General features: G+C 41.3%; 2 protein-coding genes across 5 annotated transcripts in view; one reads left to right on the forward strand and one right to left on the reverse strand.

Moving 5' to 3' along the window:
- cfap210 (cilia and flagella associated protein 210) overlaps positions 1 to 21460 on the reverse strand; it is a 190190-nt gene that overhangs the window by 106337 nt on the left and 62393 nt on the right. The window contains exon 2 of the mRNA XM_043693681.1: positions 20593 to 20710. Within this exon, the coding sequence (XP_043549616.1) occupies positions 20593 to 20623 (31 nt within the window). The 5' untranslated portion in view covers positions 20624 to 20710. The remainder of the gene's footprint in view (positions 1 to 20592; positions 20711 to 21460) is intronic.
- phgdh (phosphoglycerate dehydrogenase) overlaps positions 1 to 21460 on the forward strand; it is a 56060-nt gene that overhangs the window by 21230 nt on the left and 13370 nt on the right. For all 4 annotated transcript variants that reach the window (XM_043693686.1, XM_043693689.1, XM_043693688.1 and 1 more), the window contains exons 8-9: positions 8742 to 8890; positions 21307 to 21459. In XM_043693686.1, coding sequence (XP_043549621.1) covers positions 8742 to 8890; positions 21307 to 21459 — 302 coding nt within the window. The remainder of the gene's footprint in view (positions 1 to 8741; positions 8891 to 21306; position 21460) is intronic.

Genomic DNA, 21460 nt, shown 5'->3' on the forward strand with positions numbered 1-21460 from the left:
AGGTGAAAGTCACAGAGTTGTGGTCACCATCACCAAAATGCCCACCCACTAACAAGCCCATCACTTATCCCGGTTCGTTACCAAGTATCAAATCCAATATGGCCTCCCCTCTGGTCGGACAATCTACATACTGTGTTAGAAAAGCTTCCTGGACACACTGCACAAACACCGCCCTGTCCAATCTACTTGATCTAAAGAGCTTCCAATCAATATTTGGGAAGTTGAAATCGCCCATGACTACTACCCTGTGGCTTCTGCACCTTTCCAAAATCTGTTTCCCAATTTGTTTCTCCACATCTCTGCTGCTAATGGGGGGCCTATTAGTAAACACCCAACAAGGTGACTGCTCCTTTCCTATTTCTGACTTCAGCCCATACTACCTCCAAAAACAGATCCCCCTCCAACTGCCTTTCTGCAGCCATTATACCATTTCTAATTAGCAACGCCACACCCCTTCCTCTTTTTTAACCACCCTCCCTAATCTTACTGAAAGATTAGATTTAAAGTGATTTAAAGATTCAAAGTGCAAGAGAAAAACTGAAAAGAAATAAGTAAGTTTTTGAATATGATGTGCATAGAAATTCAGTCAACATCTTCAATGAGTATAAGGCAGATTAACAGTTCTGTGAAGGCACTGTTGCCAAAATATTAATCATCTTGTCTAAATTTTAGACCATGATATGTATTGCTATATTTTTTTTTGTTCTGATTATTCAACTTGTAGCTTGTTAATTCTAGTTTCTTTACCAATGTCCATTGTACAGTTTTTTTTCACATTTGAAATCAATAAAGAAAAAGATAAATCCGAGTAGAGTTGATAAAATTTGACAAAAGCCTAGTGTTAGATTGTAATGAAGGAAGGACTAATTTTGAAATCCAAAGCTATCAATGAATTATTGTGCTAAATTCCAGTTTTACTATAGTCACAATATAGAATGAGAGAAGTTTGTTCATAGCTGTGCATCTGTAATTTAGAAAATTAATAAATTTAAAACTGCACTGATCATATTAGCATTTATAAATATAAATAAGGCATAATTGTGACAGCAAGAGCTCGAAGACTAGGAAGACATTGGTCATTATTTTTTCTCATTCATCTGATATGGTTGGCACTAACAAAGCCTGGATTTATTGCCTGGAGAAAGTGATGGCGAGTTGCTTTTTTGAACTGCTGCACTCCATTTAGTTTAAGTAAACTCTGTGCTGTTAGGGATGGGGTTCCATGAGAAATGGCAGTATGGCAAGAAGTTAGGGTGGTGTATGGCTTGGAGGGAACATGCAGCTGGTGGTATATCCAAGCATCTGCTACCTTTGTACTTCCTGATAGTTGGGTTTGGAAGTTGCTGTTGGAGAAGCCTTGATGAGTTATTGCAGTGCAATTTGTTGATGGTACACACTGCTACAACTGTGGAGTGGTAATGAAGGGGGTGAATGTAGAAGAGGGTAGATAGGGCATCAGTCAAATATGCTTCTTTGTCCTGGATGGTGTCAAGCTTCTAGTGGTGTTGGTGCTGCATCCATCCAGGCAACTTAAGTGTGTATTTTATCACTGCTGACTTATGGATGGTGCATAAGCAGTAGGGAATCAAGAAGCAAGCTGTCACAGAATTCCAAGCCTCTGATCTGCTCTTGTAGCCACAGTATTTATGTGTAGTTGATGGTAATGTCCAATGATGTTGAGAGTAGGCATGCTGTTGAAGAAGGAGCAATTATTAAATTGTCTCTTGTGGATGGTTGGTGACCAGTGTCTTGTCAGCTTCATTATCCAAGTAAGTGCTGAATGCTTGTGCTGTCAATTGTGAATATCCTCCCTTCTAACTTTATGATGGAGAGAAGGAATTGATGAGAGAGTTAAAGATAAGTGAACCCAGAACACTACCCTGAGGAATTTCTATCATTGATATTCTGGGACTGAGATGATTAAGTACCCAAAAACCAGATAAGTATTGAACTGGACCAGGACAAGGTGATCTCAGGCTGTTGACAGAGGCATGAGAGGAGATATCAGAGCCTGCCTGGCCATTGATGAGGAGCTTGAGCTCTACAGGACTGAACTGCTAACATTGTCCCATTATTAAATAAGAAGGAAGGGATAGACCAGGAAATTTCAGGCCTGCCCAACTAACCTCAATGATTGGACAATCATTAGAATTCTGAGAGACAGAATATATCTGTACTTGGAGAGATGCAAATTAATAAAGGGAAGGTAGTGTTTGCCAAATTTGGTCATATTCTTTGAGGCGGTAACCAAGACTGTAGTTGTGAGTAATGCATTTAATATAGTCTACATGGACGTCAGCAAGACCTTTTGGGGAGGTCCCTCATTATAGGTTAATCAAGAATGTAAGAGCCAATAGGATCCTGGTGGAAAGGCAGGAAACCGTGTGATGTTTTTGTGAATCTGTTTTCAGGATGGCTGTGCAGGGCTTTGTGCTGGGGCCTGAACTGATTGCAGTCTACATTAATGATTTGGACTTAGCTGTGGGAGGTGTATTTTTGAGAAGTTTGTGGATGACAAAAGTTGGTAGGGTTGTAAATAGTGAGGAGGATTGCTGTAACCTGCAGAATGTCAGGTGGACAGAGCAGTAGCAAATGAAACTCAACCCAAAAGTGTGAGGTAAAATGCTTGGGGAGGGCTAACAGAGAAAGGGATTACACAATGAATGCTAGGATCCTAGAAGTCATGATTTGGAGGTGTGGACTGGGGTGTACAAAGTTTTATTTAAAAAAAACTCAACACCTGGTTATAGTCCAACAGGTTTATTTGGAAACACTAGCTTTCGAAATGCTGCTCCTTCAGGCGGTTGTGGAGTATAAGATCGTAAGATACAGAATTTATAATGAAAGTTTGCAATGTGATGCAATTGATCTGAAATTATATATTGAAAAAACCTGGATTGTTTGTTGAGTGTCTCATCTTTTAGAATGACCATGTTGCTTTCAGTTCTTCAGAAAGAACTAAATTTCAAAGGTTCCTTGGTGTGCCTATCCACAATCCTTGATGGTAGCATGGCAGGTAGATAGGGTATTTAAGAAAACATATGGGATACTTGTTTTCAAAATAGAACTGCAGGAGGTAATGTTGGTTGGCCCACAACTAGAGTACAGTTCTGGACACCTTTTATAGGAAATTGTAATTAGAGGCTGCACTGCAGATGTACCACAATTCTGCTACACTAGAGGGTCTAAGCAATGAATGTTTTTCTTGGAGCAGTGAAGTTGGCGAGGGTAAAGCGTCATTAACCAGCAGGGGATAGATTTAAGGTAAGAGCTAGAATGCTAAGAGGAGAGGGGTGGAAGTCTGCAACTTACTGCCTGAAAGAGTGCATTAGTCAGAAACACTCAAAGCATTTAAGTGGTATTTACATATTAATTTGTGTTGTCATAACTTACAGGGCTTTCAGCCAAGAGCTGGAAAATAAATAACATTAGATTACTTGTGTTTGTTGACTGGCATGGATACAGTGGGCCTTACGGTCACCTCCAGTGTTGTAAATATCTTGAGTCAACCATAACCATCTTCCTTTGTGCTAGGTATGACTGTAATCAATGGCGAATGTATGAAATAGGAGCAGAATTAGTTTAGCCCCTGGAGCCCGTTGCACTGAGTCAGAGATGCAAAACATGGAAGCAGACCCTTTGGTTCAACTCATCCATAACGACCAGATATTCTAAATTAATCTAATCCCATTTGTCAACATTTGGCCCAAATTCCCCTCAACCCTTCCTATACATATATCTATCCAGACATCTTTTTAAATGTTATAATTGTACCAGCCTCTTCCACTTCCTCTGGCAGCTCATTACATACGCTTACCACCTTTTGCGTGAGCAATGTTTCCCCTCTGGTCCCTTTAAATCTTTCTCCTCCTCACCCTAAACCTATGCCCTCTAGTTCTGGACTCTGCACCTCAAGGAAACAACCTTGTCTATTTACCCTATCCATGCCCCTCATGATTTTATAAACCTTCTATAAGGTCACCTTCAGCCTCCAAAGCTCCAAGGAAAACAGCCCCAGCCTATTCAGCCTCTCCCTGTAGCTCAATAAGATCATGACTAATCTACTTATGTTTCAAATTTCATATTCTCATCTACATCTGAGCAGCGTGTTTGTTTGACAAGATCTTGGGATTAAGGTTTCCCCTCAAATTAATTTTCAGTTTATTATGGAATTAATTGTATTCTAAGAATCATTGTGGGTCAGCTAGTAGCCTTCCCTTCTGAACATTCATGTTTATTCCTCTATGGATTTCAGCTTGCAGTCTAGGCGATGACTTCAGTGGAGTACTGTGGGAGTTGAATAATGCAATTGGCATCGAGGCCGTGTTTGATCTGGGGGACGTGAGAATGGGAATGTGGGCAAGTCTCTGGTTAGAATCATACTTAACACAAATGAAGGTTGTTGTAGTTGTAGATCAGTCATCTCTGAAGGAGTTCCTCAGGGTAGATATTTTCCAATCAACCTGCTCAAGGATGTTACGAGACATCTGGAGCAGGTGGGACTTGAACCTGGGCCTTCTGGTTCAGAGGTAGGGGATGCTACCAATGCACCCCAAAGTCCTGAATTTTTCAGATAATGTCCTAGGCCCAACCATCTTCAGCTACTTCATCAATGACCTTCCCTCACTGCACACTGTTCGGTGCTAATTCTGACTCTCGCAGGAAGCAGTCCATGTCCAAATGCAGCAAGTCCTGGACAATATGTAGTTTTGGGCTAACTAGGAGAGTACCATTCACACCAAACCAGTACCGAGTACTGACCATCTTCAACAAAATAGAATCTAACCAATGTCCTTTGACATTCAATAGCATTCCCTTCACCATATCTGCAACTCAGTTCAACATCCTTGGGGTTATCATTGACCAGAAACTGAACTGGACTAACCACGTAAATACTGTGGCCACGAGCAGGTGACAGGCGAGGTATCCTGTAACAGGTAATGCACCTGACTCCCCAAAGCCTGTTGTCTACCGACAAGACAAGAATGAGATGTGTGCTGGAATGCTTCCCATTTGTTTGGATGAGTGCAATACCAATAACACTCAATCCAACACAAAGCAGCCTGCTTGATTGGAAACAAATTTGACAAGTGTTGATTTTGGTTGACAATCAAATCTCAGTAGCAACAGTGTTTAGCATCTACAAGAGTATAGAAAATGAGTATTATAAAAGACATGATGACAGAACATTTGCGAAGCATTAACAGAATTTGACAAAGCCAGCCTGAGTTGAGAAAAGGAAAATCATGCTTAACAAGTTTATTCACATTTTTGAATGTAACTAGTAGAATAGATAAGGGAGAACCCGTGGATGTGATGCATTTGGTTTTCACCAGGAACATAGTCACAGGATATGGGGTGCACTCAAAGTGGAGTGTACCTGTGGAATTCTTTGTACGAGAAAGCTCTCGGGACCAAGTCACTAAATGTATTCAAGCAGGAGTTGGATAAACTTTTAGAGGTATCAAGGGGTAAGAAGAGAAATTTGGAATATGGCAGAGAAGGCTTGAATGTTTGGTCAACTCCTGCTTCTGATTTCTAAGATGCACTGTAGAAATTCACCAAAGCTGTTTTAGACAGCATTTTCCAAACCACAGCCACTACCATCTAGAAGGACAAGGGTGGAAGAACATGTACATTCCTCTTCAAGCCACACACCATCTGGTGGAAATATATTGCTGTTCCTCCAATATAGCTGGGTTACAATCCTGGAACTCTGTCCCTAAAAGTATTGTGTGCTTGCTTACACTGAAGGAATTGTAGAGGTTCAAAAAGACAGCTCACAGTTGCTTTCTGAAGGGCGAGCTGGAGTGAGAAATAAAGGCTAAAGAGCTTTGGATGTTAACATAGGTGGTATGGTTAGTTTGTAGATGATCCCAAAATTGGATGTAAATGATAATGAAGAAGGTTACCTCCATTCAACAGGACCTTGATGAGATGGGCCAATGTGCTGAGTGGCAGATGGAGTTTAATTGAGATAAACGTGAGGTGCTGCATTTTGGAAAAGCAAATCAGAGCAAGACTTGTACACTAAATGGTAAGATCCAAGGGAGTGTTGCTGAACAATGAAACTTTTGGAGTGCAGGTTCATAGTTCCTTGGAAGTAGAGTCCCAGGTAGATAGGGTAGTGAAGATGATGTTTGGTACACTTGTCTTTATTAGTCAGTGCGTTGAAAATAAGAGTTGGGAGATCATTGTCCTGTACAGCTGCAACTTGGTGAGGCCATAATTGGAATACTGTGTGCAATTCTGGTCTCCCTGCTATTAAGAAAAATGTTGTGAAACTTGAAAGCTTATAAAAGATTTACAAGGATGTTGCCAGGGTTGGAGGGTTTGAGCTATAGAGAGGCTGAATAGGTTGGGGATATTTTTCCCTGAGTGTCGGAGACTGAGGGGTGACTGATAGGTGTATAAAATCATGAGGGGCATGGATAGGATAAATAGTCTTTTTCCCTGGGGTGGGGAGTCCAGAACTAGAGGGCATAGGTTTAAAGTGAGGGGGGGGGGAAAGAATTAAAAAAGACCTAAGGGGCAACTTTAACATGCAGAGGATAGTGCATATATGGAATGAGTTGTCAGACGAAGCAGTGGAGGCTGGTACAATTGCTACTTTTAAAAGGCATCTGGATAGGTATATGAATAGGAACGGTTGAGCAGGATATGGGCCAAATGGTGGCAAATGGGACTAGATTAATTTTAGGATATCTGGTTGGCATGGATGAATTGGACTGAAGGGTCTGTTTCTGTGCTGTACAGCTCTTTGACTTAATGTCACGAACATGAGTGATGGTTGAGCAGAACCTCATGTGACAAAGAATGTAAATGGGAATGTGTTGTGAGAAGTGAAGTTTATGGATGATGGACTATTAAAATCCTCAAGTATGTAGATACAGATGGGGTCGGGATTGCAATACGTACGTATAGACTATAGGGGCATAAACTGCAGATGTTTACTGGAGGGTCACAAAGGAGGTATTCAACCAGTTCAGACCTTTGTTCAAACATGTCATACTGAAACTTAACAATTCAGTGGATGTAAACGTTTCTCTAAGAAACTGAAATAATTTAAATTTTCATTAGCTGAATAGGAAGGTTCGATCTCTCATCCTTTGTACACATCACCCTTATGTTCACTGACATAACATTGGCCACTTAGTTAAGTGATGACGCTCTTAAAATTCTCATCTTGAGATCATCTTGTGGTCGTGCAATAGTAGAAGATAGCTGTGCAAATAATTCACTGGATGGGGATGTTGGCGGTTTGGGAGGAGTGGAGTTGAGAAGAGTTGTAATCAAATTGGAGGAAAGTGTTCATATGTCTGAAGTTGTTACATTCAAATGTTGATTCCTGAAAACTATACAATATCTAAGCATAAGATGAGTTGCTGTACCTCCAGCTTGCATTAGGCTTCACTGGAGAACTGCAGCAGGTCTAGGACAGAAACATTAGTGGCAGAGCAAGGTGGTGTATTGAAGTAGCAAGCGATTGGAAGGTAATTATTATGAACAAGAATGGATATTCTGCAAAATATAACTCAGCTATGTGTAATCATGCCAATGTAGAGAAGAGTGCAGCAAATAGATTAAATGTTTTAGGGCTACCTATTTTCTATTGTTCATATCTGTAATTAACAGCTGTTCTGCATCTATATCTCTACTACTGTTAGCATGTGCTTTGGGCACCCTCACCATCTGTTCTATTTGCTTCTCCTCCACCTTTGTCAATAGCATGCAATCATCAATTCCCAGTCGGTTCAGAAGAGCTGTATGGACTGAAAATATTAACTGTTTCTCACTCCACAAGCTGCCAGACCTGAGTTTCACCACTTTTTTTTAAAATTTCATGTTGTCATCATAATTGCCCAGGCAGGATGCTGCCTGATTTGCTGTGCTTTTCCAATGCCACACTTTTTGACTGATATTCAGTATCTGCAGTCCTTACTTTCTCCTAATTTCCCAGTTATGTATACCAAAACATTTTAAGTAATTGCTAATTTGTATATGAAATTGAAAATGGGAGCCAAAAGACATGCAATTTATAGCTTTTCATTGTTTCTTACAGTTCTCCTCTTCGTCAATTCGCCTGTCGTGTCTAATAATATCTTGGGTGTGGTTGTCAATGTACATGTATACTTACATCATTTAGTAATGTAAAATATCTTGTCTGCTTAGTTATGCAACAGACATTTTCCATTTTGCTTCGCATTTTAGCAATGTTTAAATAGCATGACATAAATAGTATTTCTTTGAGCTCTACCATGTCAGTTTCCTGTCTTAGAGACACTAAATTGTTTTGGGTATTGTTACATGGGCAACTCCAAATATTTAATTTGTGGGACAACTTCAACAATGAATGTCAGTTGACTGTGGACAGCCAGATCTGTCATCTCCTTATCCATTCTTCCACGTTCAGCATGGCTGGTAATCCAGACCAGCCATCAGGGCTGAATTTTCCTCCCTTAACCCAGGAGATTTCAGGCCAACTGATGTCCCAACATCAATTCAGCTGATATAAATTTATTCAGCTAATCTCCAAGATTATCTTAGTATATCTGGTACAGTCACTCACTGGATAAACTTTGGTGAATTAAGTTGTATTGTTTTGAGAGAGCTTCTGAATTAATCTAAATGATCTAATTTAGTATAAATCAATAATTTGGAAGCGCACACTTCAAGTATGATTTAAAATACCTAATTATCTTGCAGTATCCTTTTTATAATTTTTATATTGTAATATTTAGGTTTGTTGAATGATGAAACCTTTGCCAAATGTAAAAAGGGAGTCAAAGTTATTAATTGTGCTCGAGGAGGTATTATTGATGAGGAAGCATTACTTCGGGCATTGGAATCTGGACAATGTGGTGGTGCAGGACTGGATGTATTTGAAGAGGTACGAAGAATTTGTATATTGCATTCTTTCATTAGAATTATTGAAGTGAATAATGCTGAAGTTTTGTTTGTCCTACAATCAGCAATGTGTAACAATTTTCGAACTTAGAATTTATTTATTGCAACTGCATTTATATTGCTCTACATCAAGTTGAAAAACTTCAAAAAGAAATTCACTGAAGCATTTTGAAGTGCAGTGGCTCTTGTTATATGGTATTGGTTAACTTTGTAGTGTGCTTTTTTTTAATGCAAAAATATTTTTGGATATTGAGGGAAATGGGGAAAAAGGTGTAGTTAAGGTAAATGATCAGCCATAATCTCCGTTGAATGGTAGAGCAGGTTTAGAGGGCCAAATGGCCACCTCCAACTTTTATGTCTTGTAGCCTTACCTAAGATTTTACCATGGTAGACTTGTGATTGGATTTCCTTCTCTTCCCAGAGGAATGTCAGTTTAGAACATTTGCCTTTCTGTTCTTCTTCCACCATGAGCTTGACTCATTTGCCTGAGTAACTGCTGTTCACAGATGTAGAATATCAGGTATCCAAAGAAACATCACTACAGGGGTTGGAAGATAAAGATGCCTCGGCTGGAGCATTTAGTAAATGATAAAAGTGAACTTTGAGTCCTTTAAGTGCATTGACATCCTCAGTGTTGGGCCTCTTTCAAACTGAGGCCAAAATGTCAGCATTTATAACTTAAGGAGTGTTGTTCTCCTTTGGGGCCCTCCCTCTGCAATTAGGGCACCGGTGTTAACCACACTAAAACAGAAATTGCTGGAAAAGCTCAGCAGGTCTGGCAATCTCTGGAGAGAAAGCAGAGGTAAAGTTTCAAGTCCAGTGACCACCTTCAGAACCCTTCTCCAGCAATTTCTGTCTTTGTTTGATGTTCCATCATCTGCAGTTCTTTGTTTTATCAATTTCACTCCAAGAAACCTGTTCGCTAATCAATAATTATTCAATGTGCCAAAAACTACCAGTAAAAATTGATATAAAACAGTGCACAGAAGCAACAATCTGAATACAATAACAATTTTCTATAGATATCAATGTTAGTGAAATATTGCTACATAATTATCATCAACTATTTCGCATGCTTCTAATGTAAAGTGTAAGCATCTTTTTAGCCTTTGTCAAAACTTCATTGAAATAAAGCATGCTATGACAACTGGGAACTTGGAGCATATCCAAACCAATCTGATGTGTTGGTGTCCAGTATAGAAGGTTATGTAAATACTTCCATGACAACTATAGTTTGTCCCAGATAATTTTAAGCCCTGGTAGCAGCTGTTTTGGATACTGCTGTCCTATAATATATTTATTCTTGAGGTCTGGGTATTTTTCTCTGGTGAAATTTATGCATCATATCCAGAAAAAGTAGAATTAATTGTTTTGTTGGAATCTGGTACATATTTCGGTCTGTTTTTGAAAAGCTAAGGTTGTAATATTTGAGTTCATTGATATTTTGTTTGGCACTAGGAGTGCTGTTTTGCTTCCAAAATAAGTCTCTGCAGCATGTGCACGTGATTCTGGTGTGAGCTTCTCTAGATGCCATTAAGATGAGGGCTTTAGTGAATGCTCAGCATCTGCTGAAAGCAGACAGAACTATAAATTATAATACTAATAGTATGTGATAACTTGATACCTGTACTGTCACTTGGGGAGCTCAGTACTCCAACTGGAACACTCCCTTAACCTCATATAGGTTGAATATGTATTCTGCAGCAGGGTAGACCTCTAGTATTATTTCAAGGAATAATCATCCACTTGCATGTTAGGAGCTAATTGATTTCTACATTTGCAATAATAGCCAGTGGATGCAGATTCCAGAATCTTCAATTGCTAAAGTCTACAGGGTGTGATGTGGCTGTGTTGATGGACTTTACTCTGCAACAATTCTGCATAGATGACTTGCTTCTATACATGGGTGCAATAATATATGTTCCTTTTAGATTATAGCATAGTAGAGAGGAAGACAGTGAGGCTACAAAGCGGATAAGTTGCTGGAAGAAAAGGGAAAAGGGAGAAAGTTGTTGCAAAGAGCACTTGGGAGAAACTGTGTTACAAATTTCTGCTTCCGGAAGAACATTAAATACACAAGACCAAGAATAGGCTACCCAGTCCTTTTGAGTCTTTTTGGCCATTCTAGATTATGGCTGATCATCTAATTGTTCATGTTCTCCACTAATCCCATGATGTCATCAGTTCCTACAAATCTATTGATCTGTCTTGAATTTACTCCATAACTTGAGTTTCCCTTCAACAACCATCTGTTACTTCATCAAAAAAGTAATTAAGTTAGTCAAACAGGGTCTGCCTTCATTTAACTCAAAACTGTCTAAGTCCCTGTTACTTTTTTACCCCTGATTATTATTTAGAAAACTTTGCCCACAACTAAGAGTTCTTACACCCTTGAATGAATTGCCATTATTATGTCTGTGCCTTACAATGGAAGACTAGCATTTTTTAAAGCAGTTCTTCGCTGAGGTACTGAAGTAAGATTTGCTTTTAATCTTTGTTTTTAAAATTTCTCTGCTTGTACTAGTAGATGAACTGCTATGGACAACCTTTTAAAATACTTCTCTGCTGTATTGTACTTGATTGTTGTATAGGTGAAGTATTGTAGAGGAACTTGTACTGTACCCTATGATTTTCCTTAGTGATATTCTTGCAAGAAAGATGCTTGCATTCTTACTGAAGCTTATTGTCTCAAAGCTTTCCTTCATGAGACAATACCTTACTAGTCTGCAGCAGGCTAGGCACAGCAGCCATTTTAAAACTGTGAAGGAAAAGATAGAGGAACCATTATAAAGTCTCGTGTTCCATGTTTGTGATTTTGTGCAGTTGGTGTTGAACATGGACCAGAAATGTCCTGTTGCTAGTGACAACAAGAGAAACTGTTGGAAAAACTCCAGGGTCAATGATCCAGATCTGAAACATTAACTCCCCAATCTTTCCACAGATGCTGTCAGACCTGCTGAGATTTTCTAGCAGTTTGTTTTTGTTTGAGTTCCAGTAGTTTTTTGATTTGTTTTGGTAGTGAGCCTGTTATGTTGGTTTTCCTTGATTTGCTAACAATAATAGTGGAACTTCATCATTCAGGGTAACAGGTAAGTCAGGTTAGAAGCGACATTTGATTTATTGGTGTTACATAAATACAGTGAAGTTTTTTTGTGTGCAGTACAAGCAGATCATAACATGCAGAGACATACAGATCATGAGGTGTTTAGACAGGGAGGCATACAAGATACTCAAAAGCAAGATCAACATTTCATTTGAAATGAGGGAAGTCTATTCACCTGTCTAACAGCAGGGAAGAAAATGTTCTTGAACCTGTTAGTACATGTGTTAAGCTTCTGCATCTGCCTGATAGAAGAAATTGGAAGAGAGTATGAGTGTGGTGGATGGGTCTTTGAAGTGAATGAGGCTGATGTGGAATTCTTTGCATTCCATGGAGAGGCGTCTCCATGCAGTTCAAGAATTAAAATGCTAAAGAGGAAGGCTGCGATGGAACATTACCCGTGCAAGTTTTGTGGAAGAAACAACTGTCAACAGTTTTTCGGTCATTAGTCAGGTTATGAACTATCTGTGGTGTAGGTTCAAATACATTCTTGTTTGGGAAATTGATTCTAAAGGGGAGGAAAATTGATCTTAGATCTGACTTGTCTAGTTTGTTCTGGTGAATTTCAAATAAAGGTATTTTCAAGAAATCATGTTGCTTGCTGTTCCTTTATCTAAAGTCACAAGGGAAGATATTTCCAGAATATTTGCTCTCTAATTTTTACAAGTCAAAGAGAGCAGGAGGCCGAGAAGTGGATGCATTTAGAGAAGTGTAAGCGATAAGAAAAATTGAGGCCAGGTCACACTCTAGGATCAGACTTGTCTCTCATTACTGTCAGTTGGGATCATTACGTATCTTGTCAAATTACCCATGATATCTTGTATACTCAGTTTTTCTCACATTTCACATAGACTTCAACCATTTAATTTGGTAATCGAGAGTGTGGTGCTGGAAAAGCACAGCAGGTCAGGCAGCAGCTGAGGTCCAGGAGAAGCATCAACTGTAGTGGTGATAAAACATCTGGTTCTCCTTCTGGATTCTCTGCTCCTCACTTGCAGCCATATGCCACCACCTACTCTCCCTGCAGTCAAACCTGCCATGGCTCAGGGCCACACTGTTCCAGACCTGCAAAGGACCTCTACTGTTCTTCATCCTTAGAATGAATAATTCTGAACAAATGCTTTTTCTACAACAAGTCTGACATCAAAGACCATAAGTACAACAAATTCTCAAGTACCTACCTTAGTACTTGGGATTCCTCGACCAGTGCAGAAACTTCTGCAGGCCTCAAGCGGCTCGGAAACTATTAGCCAAGCAGCCATCACCGCCACGGTGAACGTTGATGTCACTCCCACTGCTGCCGCATAGACCACAGCCACTGCCAACCATGCTGCTTCCACAATCTGCTGCCAAGACAACTGCCTCCATGACCACTGCAAGATCCACCGCCACTGGAACCAACACATAGTCTACCCTGCTCCGACAGGTTCCACTGCTGCAGCCACTTCTGCCCCCAGTAACATCACTTAACGGAACACCAGTGACAACATCACCAAAGTCATGCATCCCATCACTTCCGCCCCCCACTGACATCACTAATTGGAACTCAGCTGACGACATATTAACTTCACGTGTTTGTCATTTCCGCCCTTGTGGATACCACCGAAGGCCCCACTTCTGCCCCATGACCGATGACACTTCTGTTGGTGACGTCACAAGATCCTATAACAACACCCACTCCAGTGACAGTCTCCACACCCCCCACTCCCAGGTCCTAGCTCCCAGCCCTGCTGTATTTTCACCATGTCCTCGGAACTGCCTCTCACCTGAGGGTGAACGATCAGTCCTCATCCCACTGTTCCTGGATCAATTAGTTCAACATGTGTTGCGACATTGAACATTTCTTCAGCTCCCTCCGCCTCTGGGTTTACTTTTTCCATCAAGTCTCCTATCTGCCCTCCGAGGATCCCTTGTGCTTCCAACACACCCCGTCCACTTGGATGTCCCATGCTAGTCTGTTACCCACCCTTGACCTCTTCATTTTCAACTGCCACTAGACATTGACTGCCTCAACTTGTTCACCTCTCTTTCCCCCCCCCCCATTTCAACTCTCACCCTCACAATGTGCAGCCCTCCACCCCCTCCTTCCAACCCCAGCATCACTGTTAAACCAGTACATAAGGGGGGGGACACTGTGGTAGTTTGGCACACTGACCTTTTTATACTGCTAAAACCAGGTGCAGACTCGCAGACACCTCCCACTACCCCTCAACCACTACCTCACTTCCCATCACCAAACCATTGTCTCCCAGACCATCCACAACCTCATCACCTCTGGGGATCTCCCATCCACAGCCTCCACCATCATAGTCCAGGAACCCTGGACTGTCCGATTTTACTTCTTAACCAAAATTTACAAACCTGACTCTCCTGGTCCACCCATTCTCAGCCTGCTCCTGCCCCGCTGAACTTATCTCTGCGTACCTTGACACCATCCTGTTCCCCTTAGTCCAGGATTTCCCTACCTATATTTGGGGCTCCACCTCCATTATTTTCACTTCCCCAGCCCCCAACGCCTTATCTTCACCATGGACATCCAATACCTGTACACGTCTATCCGCCATGATGAAAGCCTCCAAGCCCTCTGTTTCTTTTCACGCCGACCCAATCAGTACTCTTCCACTGACGCACACTCATTGACTGGCTGAACTGGTTCTCACTCTCAACAATTTCTCCTCCCAATCCTCCCCCTTCCACCTGAGTCTAGATTAGAGTGGTGCTGGAAAAGCACAGCAGTTCAGGCAGCATCCGAGGAGCAGTAAAATCGACGTTTCGGGCAAAAGCCCTTCAGGAATACAGGCATTTGCCCGAAACGTCGATTTTACTACTCCGGATGCTGCCTGAACTGTGCTTTTTCAGCACTACTCTAATCTAGACTCTATTTTCACCCTTCAACCAGACCAATGACTGCAGATGCTGGAAACCAAAGGGCTAGCCATGGGCATTCACATGGGCCCTAGTTATGCCTGCCTCTTCACTAGGTACGTGGAACAGTCCATCTTCCGCAGCATGCATGGCACCATTCCCCATCCTTTCCTCCAGTACGTCAATGACTGTATCAGCGCTACCTCATGCTCCCATGAGGAGGTTGAACAGTTCATCAACTTCACAAACACCTTCCACCCCCAACTTCATGTTCACCTGGACCATCTCTGACACCTTCCTCCCCTTCCTGGACCCTTCCATCTCCATTTCTGTCAGCAGGCCCAACATGGACATTCACTACAAACCCACCGACTCTCTCAGCTACCTGGACTACACCACCTCCCACCCTGCCTCCTGTAAAAATGTGATCCCCTATTTCCAATTCCTCCGCCTCTGTTTCATCTGCTCCCAGGAGCACCAGTTGCACCATAGAGCATCCCAAATGGTGGCCACCTACAAAGACCGCAATTTCCTCTCCCATGTGGTCAATGATGCCCTCCCAGTAAATCTCCACTTCCCGCACTTCTGCTCTTTTGAACCCCACCCCTCCAATCGTAACAAGGACAGAACCACCCCGTCCTCACCTTCCACTCCACCAGCCTCTGAATACACTGCATCATCCTCTGCCATGTACAAACAGACCCCACCATCAGAGATGTATTTCCCTCCCCACCTCCTCTTCGTTTCAGAGAGACCATTCCCTCCACGATTCCCTTGTCAGGTTCACAGCCCCCATCAACCCACGCTCCCCTCCTTGCACTTTCCCCTGCCACCGCAAGAATTGCAAAACGTACGTCCACATTTTCCTGCGCTTCCCCGCCCCCCCCCCCCGATTTCACCAGTTTCTTTTTTTTTCCCCTCCCCTCACTTTATCCCAGTCCAATCTTCCAACTTGTCACCACCCTCTTAAACGGTCCTAGCTGTCCATCTTCCTTCCCACCTATCTGCCCCAACCTCCCCTTCAACCTATCACTTTCACCCCCGCCTTCATCTACTTATTGCATTCCCAGCTACCTTCCTGCCCCTCCAGCCCCATTCACCTCCCATTTATCTCTGTCCCCTTGGCCAACCAGCCTCATTCCTGATGAAGGGCTTATGCCCAAAACGTAGATTCTCCTGCTCCTGGGATGCTGACTGGCTGTGCTTTTCCAGTACCACACTCTAACTCTGATCTTCAGTCCTCACTTTCTCCTCTGATAATAAAACATGCTCTGTCAAAGTATTTTGTCTTCCATGCATCAAGATCACTTACAAGAAATATGAAAGTAAAACGAAAACAACCTTGATGCTGTATAAGAGGTAAGTTCTGATTTATTGGGACTGATTGGTAGAAGCGTTTCTACAGGGAATGTTAAGAGTCACAGAGATGTACTGCATGGAAAAAGACCCTTCGGTCCAAGTTGTCCTTGCCAACAAGATATCCTAACCTAATCTAGTCCCATTTGCCAGTGCTTGGCCTGTAACCTTCTAAACCCTTCCTATTCATAAACTCATCCGCATGCCTTTTAAATGCTCCACCACTTCCTCTTGCAACTCATTCTGTAAATGCACCAGCATCTGCATGAGAGAGTTGCTGCTTAGGTCCCTTTTAAATTCTTCCCCTCTCACCTAAGCCTATATCCTCTAGTTCGAGACTCCCCACCTCCGGGGAAAGACCTTGTTTATTTATCCTATCCATGCTCCTCACGATTTTATAAACCTCTATAAGGTCACCCATCCGCCTCTGACACTCCTGGGAAAAGAGCCCCAGTCTATTCAGCCTCTCCCTACGGTTCAAATCCTCCAACCCTGGCAACACCCTCGTAAATCTTTACTGACCCCTTTCAAGTTTCACAACATCTTTCCGATAGGACCAGAATTCCAAAAGTGGCCTAACCAATGTCCTGTATAGCCACAGCATAACCTCCCAACTCCTATACTCCATGGTCTGACCAATAACGGAACGTGTACAAAATGCCTTCTACACTGTTCTATTTACCTGCAACTCCAGTTTCAAGGAACTATGAACTTGCACGCCAAGGTCTCTTTGTTCAGTAACATTCCCCATTAGCATTAAGTGTATAAGCAACACTCACCAACTTATCATTAAGTTTATAAGTTCTGCTCTCATTTGTTTTTTTTAATGAAATTAACTCCTCTCATTTATCTAAATTAAACTCCATCTGCTGCCACTCAGCCCATTGGCCCATTTGGTCCCCTTCCAGTTCTGGTGCAATCCATCCTCCTTGTGCAGGTCACTTCTACCCCAGAAGAGATTGCAATGATCCAAAAATGTGAACCCTTCTCCTCTGCACAGGCTCCTCAGCCACGCAATCATCTGCTCTATCCTCCTATTCCTACCCTCTAGCTCGTAGCACCAGGAGTAATCCCGATATGACCACCCTCGGCGACTTTTTAAAATTCCTACCTAGCTTCCTATATTCTCCCTTAAGGGGAAAAGGATAAAGATTCTTTTGTTAGTTCCAATGTATACAATGACCTCCTGCTGGTCCCTCTCTAAGATATCCTTGATCCTAGCCCCATGGAGGCAACACACCACTTTGATTTTTTTTTACTGCTGGCCACAGAATCGTCTGTCTGTACCTCTGACTAGAGAGTCCCCTATTAAAATCGATCATTTGGAATTCGACGTATGCCTCATTACATTAGAGCCTGTCTCAATAATAGAAACTTGGTTGTTTGTGCTACGTTCCCCTGAGAGTACATCGCCCCCCACATTTTCCAAAACAGCATACTTGTTTGAAAAGGGGATAGTTACAGAGAAATTCTGCCTACCTCTCCTGTCTTTTCTGGAGTTGGCCCATCTACCTGATTGTGTTTCTGTGGCTGTTCTCCCTTCCAATAACTGCCATTCATCGCACCCCCTTGCTCTTGTAAATTCCTCATTGCCTGTAACTGCCACTTCATCTGATTCATGTGATCTGATAGGATTTGCAACCAAAGACACTGTCTACAGACACAATCATCAATAACATGGAAACTCTCACTAAACTTCCACATCCGACAGGAAAAGCACATCACTCCACTCTACTAAAGGCCATCCTCACTCTTTCACAATCTGTAGACCCAGAAAAATAGCACCATCATTTTACTCTTTTTTTTAAGAAAAAGACAGTGCTCCAGGCTAACTTAGTACTTGTGGTTTAGATTTTTTAAATTTAATGAAGAGACCGATCTCAATAAAACATAATCAAGAAAGAACCCCCTCTACTCACTACACATTAAAAACTATGCACTTATCTGTTCCTGTGTTATGAGCTGTCCCACACCGGTTCTTCAAAGGTCAGCTGTGAATTTCACTGTTTGTTAACTTTTTTTAGACCTACTCTGTCCAGAGATGCATGAACTCAATGATGATTAACAGTTTATTGTCAAACTTTGAATTTTAATCATTGGAGGTTAGCTTTGATTAGTCTTGGTGTTGCCCTGAGAAATGAATCCGAGAATGGCCGAGACCTATTTTTGGCAAGTTGAAACAGGCAGTGTGTATATGATCTTTATCTCTCAAGAAATAGATACCTGTGTATTAATAAGCTAGTTGTTGGCATATGTCTTTGCACACTCATGTAACTCATGATGTTGTTTTGCTTGCAGAATCTGATCTAATGTTGGACACCTGAGTTTTGCAAGCTAGGGCTGCTTTGGTAGAGTCAGCACCTTTCAAAGAGACAGAACAATGTAGTTTGATACAATCTGCCAGTCTTTGGATATACAGTTCACATATACCACATTATTTATTCCTTTATTGTTTGAAGCAGCATTCTGTTAGTGGTGGCTCTTATACTGAGCAGAACTTGTACTCTATGCTGTCTTTGCTGGGTAGGAGATTGGCTTATTTTTAAGAAAGATAATCAAAGTACTGTTTTCAAACACACAAAATAGTGAATATTGGACCTTTGTGTATTTTAAATGTAAGAAATGCCCTGTGTTGGCCTCTACTAGGATTCATTTGCCAATGTGTCAGCACATTCCTCTCCACTGTGTAAATGTTTTTCCTTCACTGTAGTACTTCCTTAGAATGCAAGACAAAATCCTTGACCTTTTTTTTACACAGCATTAATGGTCTACTTCAGCATTCTTTCTCCCTTTCTCATTTTCTCTTACTATCTAAACAGAATACAAAAGATTATTATAACCTAAATACCCATTTAATCAAAGAATTAAAATATTGCTAATTACATTAATTTACCACACTAATTTGCCAATATATTTTATAAAGAATAATCAAGATGTAATTATTGATTACTAGACATTCTCTTGTGATAAAAGCAAAATACTGCAGATTCTGGAAATCTGAAATAACCACACTGCTGGAGAAATTCAGCAAGTCTGGTACACCTGTGGAAGAGCAACAAAGTCAACAACCAGGCCCTTGTCAGGCCAATAGGATTATATCCATCAGTCACCAAACCTCTGGGGAAGCCTCCTTTGTGATGGAGACCTGAAGGAACTAAATGGATTTCAGGAATTTTAAGTGGCTTTTCATAATTGAATACAACAATGGTGTTCGTCCTTTACAGCAGAATGCTGCAAACTAATCAAAGGCTAGTGGCTCATCATTGCCAATTGGAAGCAGTGACAGCTGATGGTAGTGCATCCATTATAGGCTCAGGTTCATTGTGGGATTTTATACCTAAGAGCAGTGAATACTGGGAAGAGCTGCAGGGCAGAGGGTTGCCTCAATCTTTCCATTTGACTGGAGATAGTGTGGAGATAATATATGGTGCTGCATATCCCAATTATTTATCAAGTGTCTAAATTCTTCATTTGTAAATTGTCATTCAACACATGATCCTCAATGTCTGGAATGCCTCAGTGACTAAAGTATATTTTCACTGATATTGGTTAACATCCAGATCGTCATTGACAGTGACAAGATAATTTGTTCTTGTGGAAGTGAAGAGATCCACTCCAAGCTTTATCTATAGTAATGGTTCTTTAGTTGATTAACTTGGTAATTGATATCAGGCTGGATCACTGGCTGATATGGTCCTTTAATCTCTCATTTACCCAGGAAGCTCAATTCCTTGGTTGCTTGCATGGATGTGCTTTAACATCTCTCCTGTCAACTACTTGGGCTAATGATTCTTCCTTTTGTGCAAGAGGCAATCTTAGGCTATCACACCACCTCTGTATCATTCGTACTTTAGCAACCATTGTGACCATGATGCTGTAATGCCACCCTTGCATCACCACTTCCAGCAACACTAGAAGACCTTGTAACTTGGTGTGTAGTTTGAATCTGAAAAACAAGCAATGTCATTGCTGAGTTGATGACTTGCAGTGCATGTCAAGGTGTTGCCGCTTGTTTAATTGGGAAGTTTTCATACACTGTCTTAACCTCAACTCTCTCCACAGGGAGTGCTGCACTTGGCAGTGGGTTAGCAATTTAATTTAATTTCCCTTGTTTGTCATGTCAAGATGATATGGCTGCAAGCAAAGTAACATACTTCGAAGCAAATAGAAACCAGTTTGAGGAAGATGCTTTGCAGAGGCTCTCAGTAACACTTGGTCCCAAACAAGCATTTATTAAAGTGCTCACAGTAAAGACAATAGCTCGGTGCTGTTTCACAATTAGTGTAATATCGGCATCAATACTGTGAATGAAGATCCATCTGGTTATCCTTGCTGCATAAACTTTTTACCAAGTCTTGCCTTACCTGTATCAAGCAGCAAGATGAGTTCTATCATTTGTCTTGGTACCACAGCAACATTCTCAAATTGAATGGCACAGCCATGCACTGCATTGACTTTCAGATGTTGCTTCTGCCTATGGATCTGAAATCCAAGCAGATGAAAATATAATTAGTTGGAATACTGGTTGTCATCAATTGTTGCTTGATTCTGGGGAAAGGTGTATTTTTTTTTCCTCTGCTCCCAACTACTGCCTATCTTTAGCGGTGAGTCTGTGTAGAGGTTCACGCCTTGATGACAAATTAGACAAGAAGTTTCCTATATGTTGCTTGAATCCAGCAAATCACATGGCTACAGCAAGCTTATATGCTGAGTTCAGCCATTTCTCTAATGTTTGCATATTTGCAGTAGGGTTGAATGAGCAGACAAGGCAAAGTTGTATATAGACAGCTTTTTTAAAAAAAACCCTAAAGGTTTTGCATGACTGACATCGTATCAAGGAAAAAGTTGTTGAAACTGAGAATTGCTGACTATATTCAATGTAACTTTGTTCTGAGTTATGCATTTCTATTGTTATCTGGATTGAGCTGGTAAACATTTGATATTTTCAACTGGCGTGCATACTGCTTTATCTGTATCGCAGATAACAATTTTCATTGCATTTCAACCATCAAACAATGCAAATAAAGAATCCTGCATTTCTCATTTTAAAATTTTGTACTTTTTTTTGTTGCTCTCAGGAACCCCCTAAGAATCTTTCTCTCGTGAAACATCCAAATGTAGTCAGTTGTCCACATCTAGGTGCCAGCACCCATGAAGCCCAGAAACGCTGTGGAAAGGACATTGCAACTCAAATTGTGGACATGGTGACTGGCAAGTCATTAGTTGGAGTGG

The sequence above is a fragment of the Chiloscyllium plagiosum genome, chromosome 7 (assembly GCF_004010195.1).
Source record: "Chiloscyllium plagiosum isolate BGI_BamShark_2017 chromosome 7, ASM401019v2, whole genome shotgun sequence".
Taxonomy (NCBI): Eukaryota; Metazoa; Chordata; class Chondrichthyes; order Orectolobiformes; family Hemiscylliidae; genus Chiloscyllium; species Chiloscyllium plagiosum.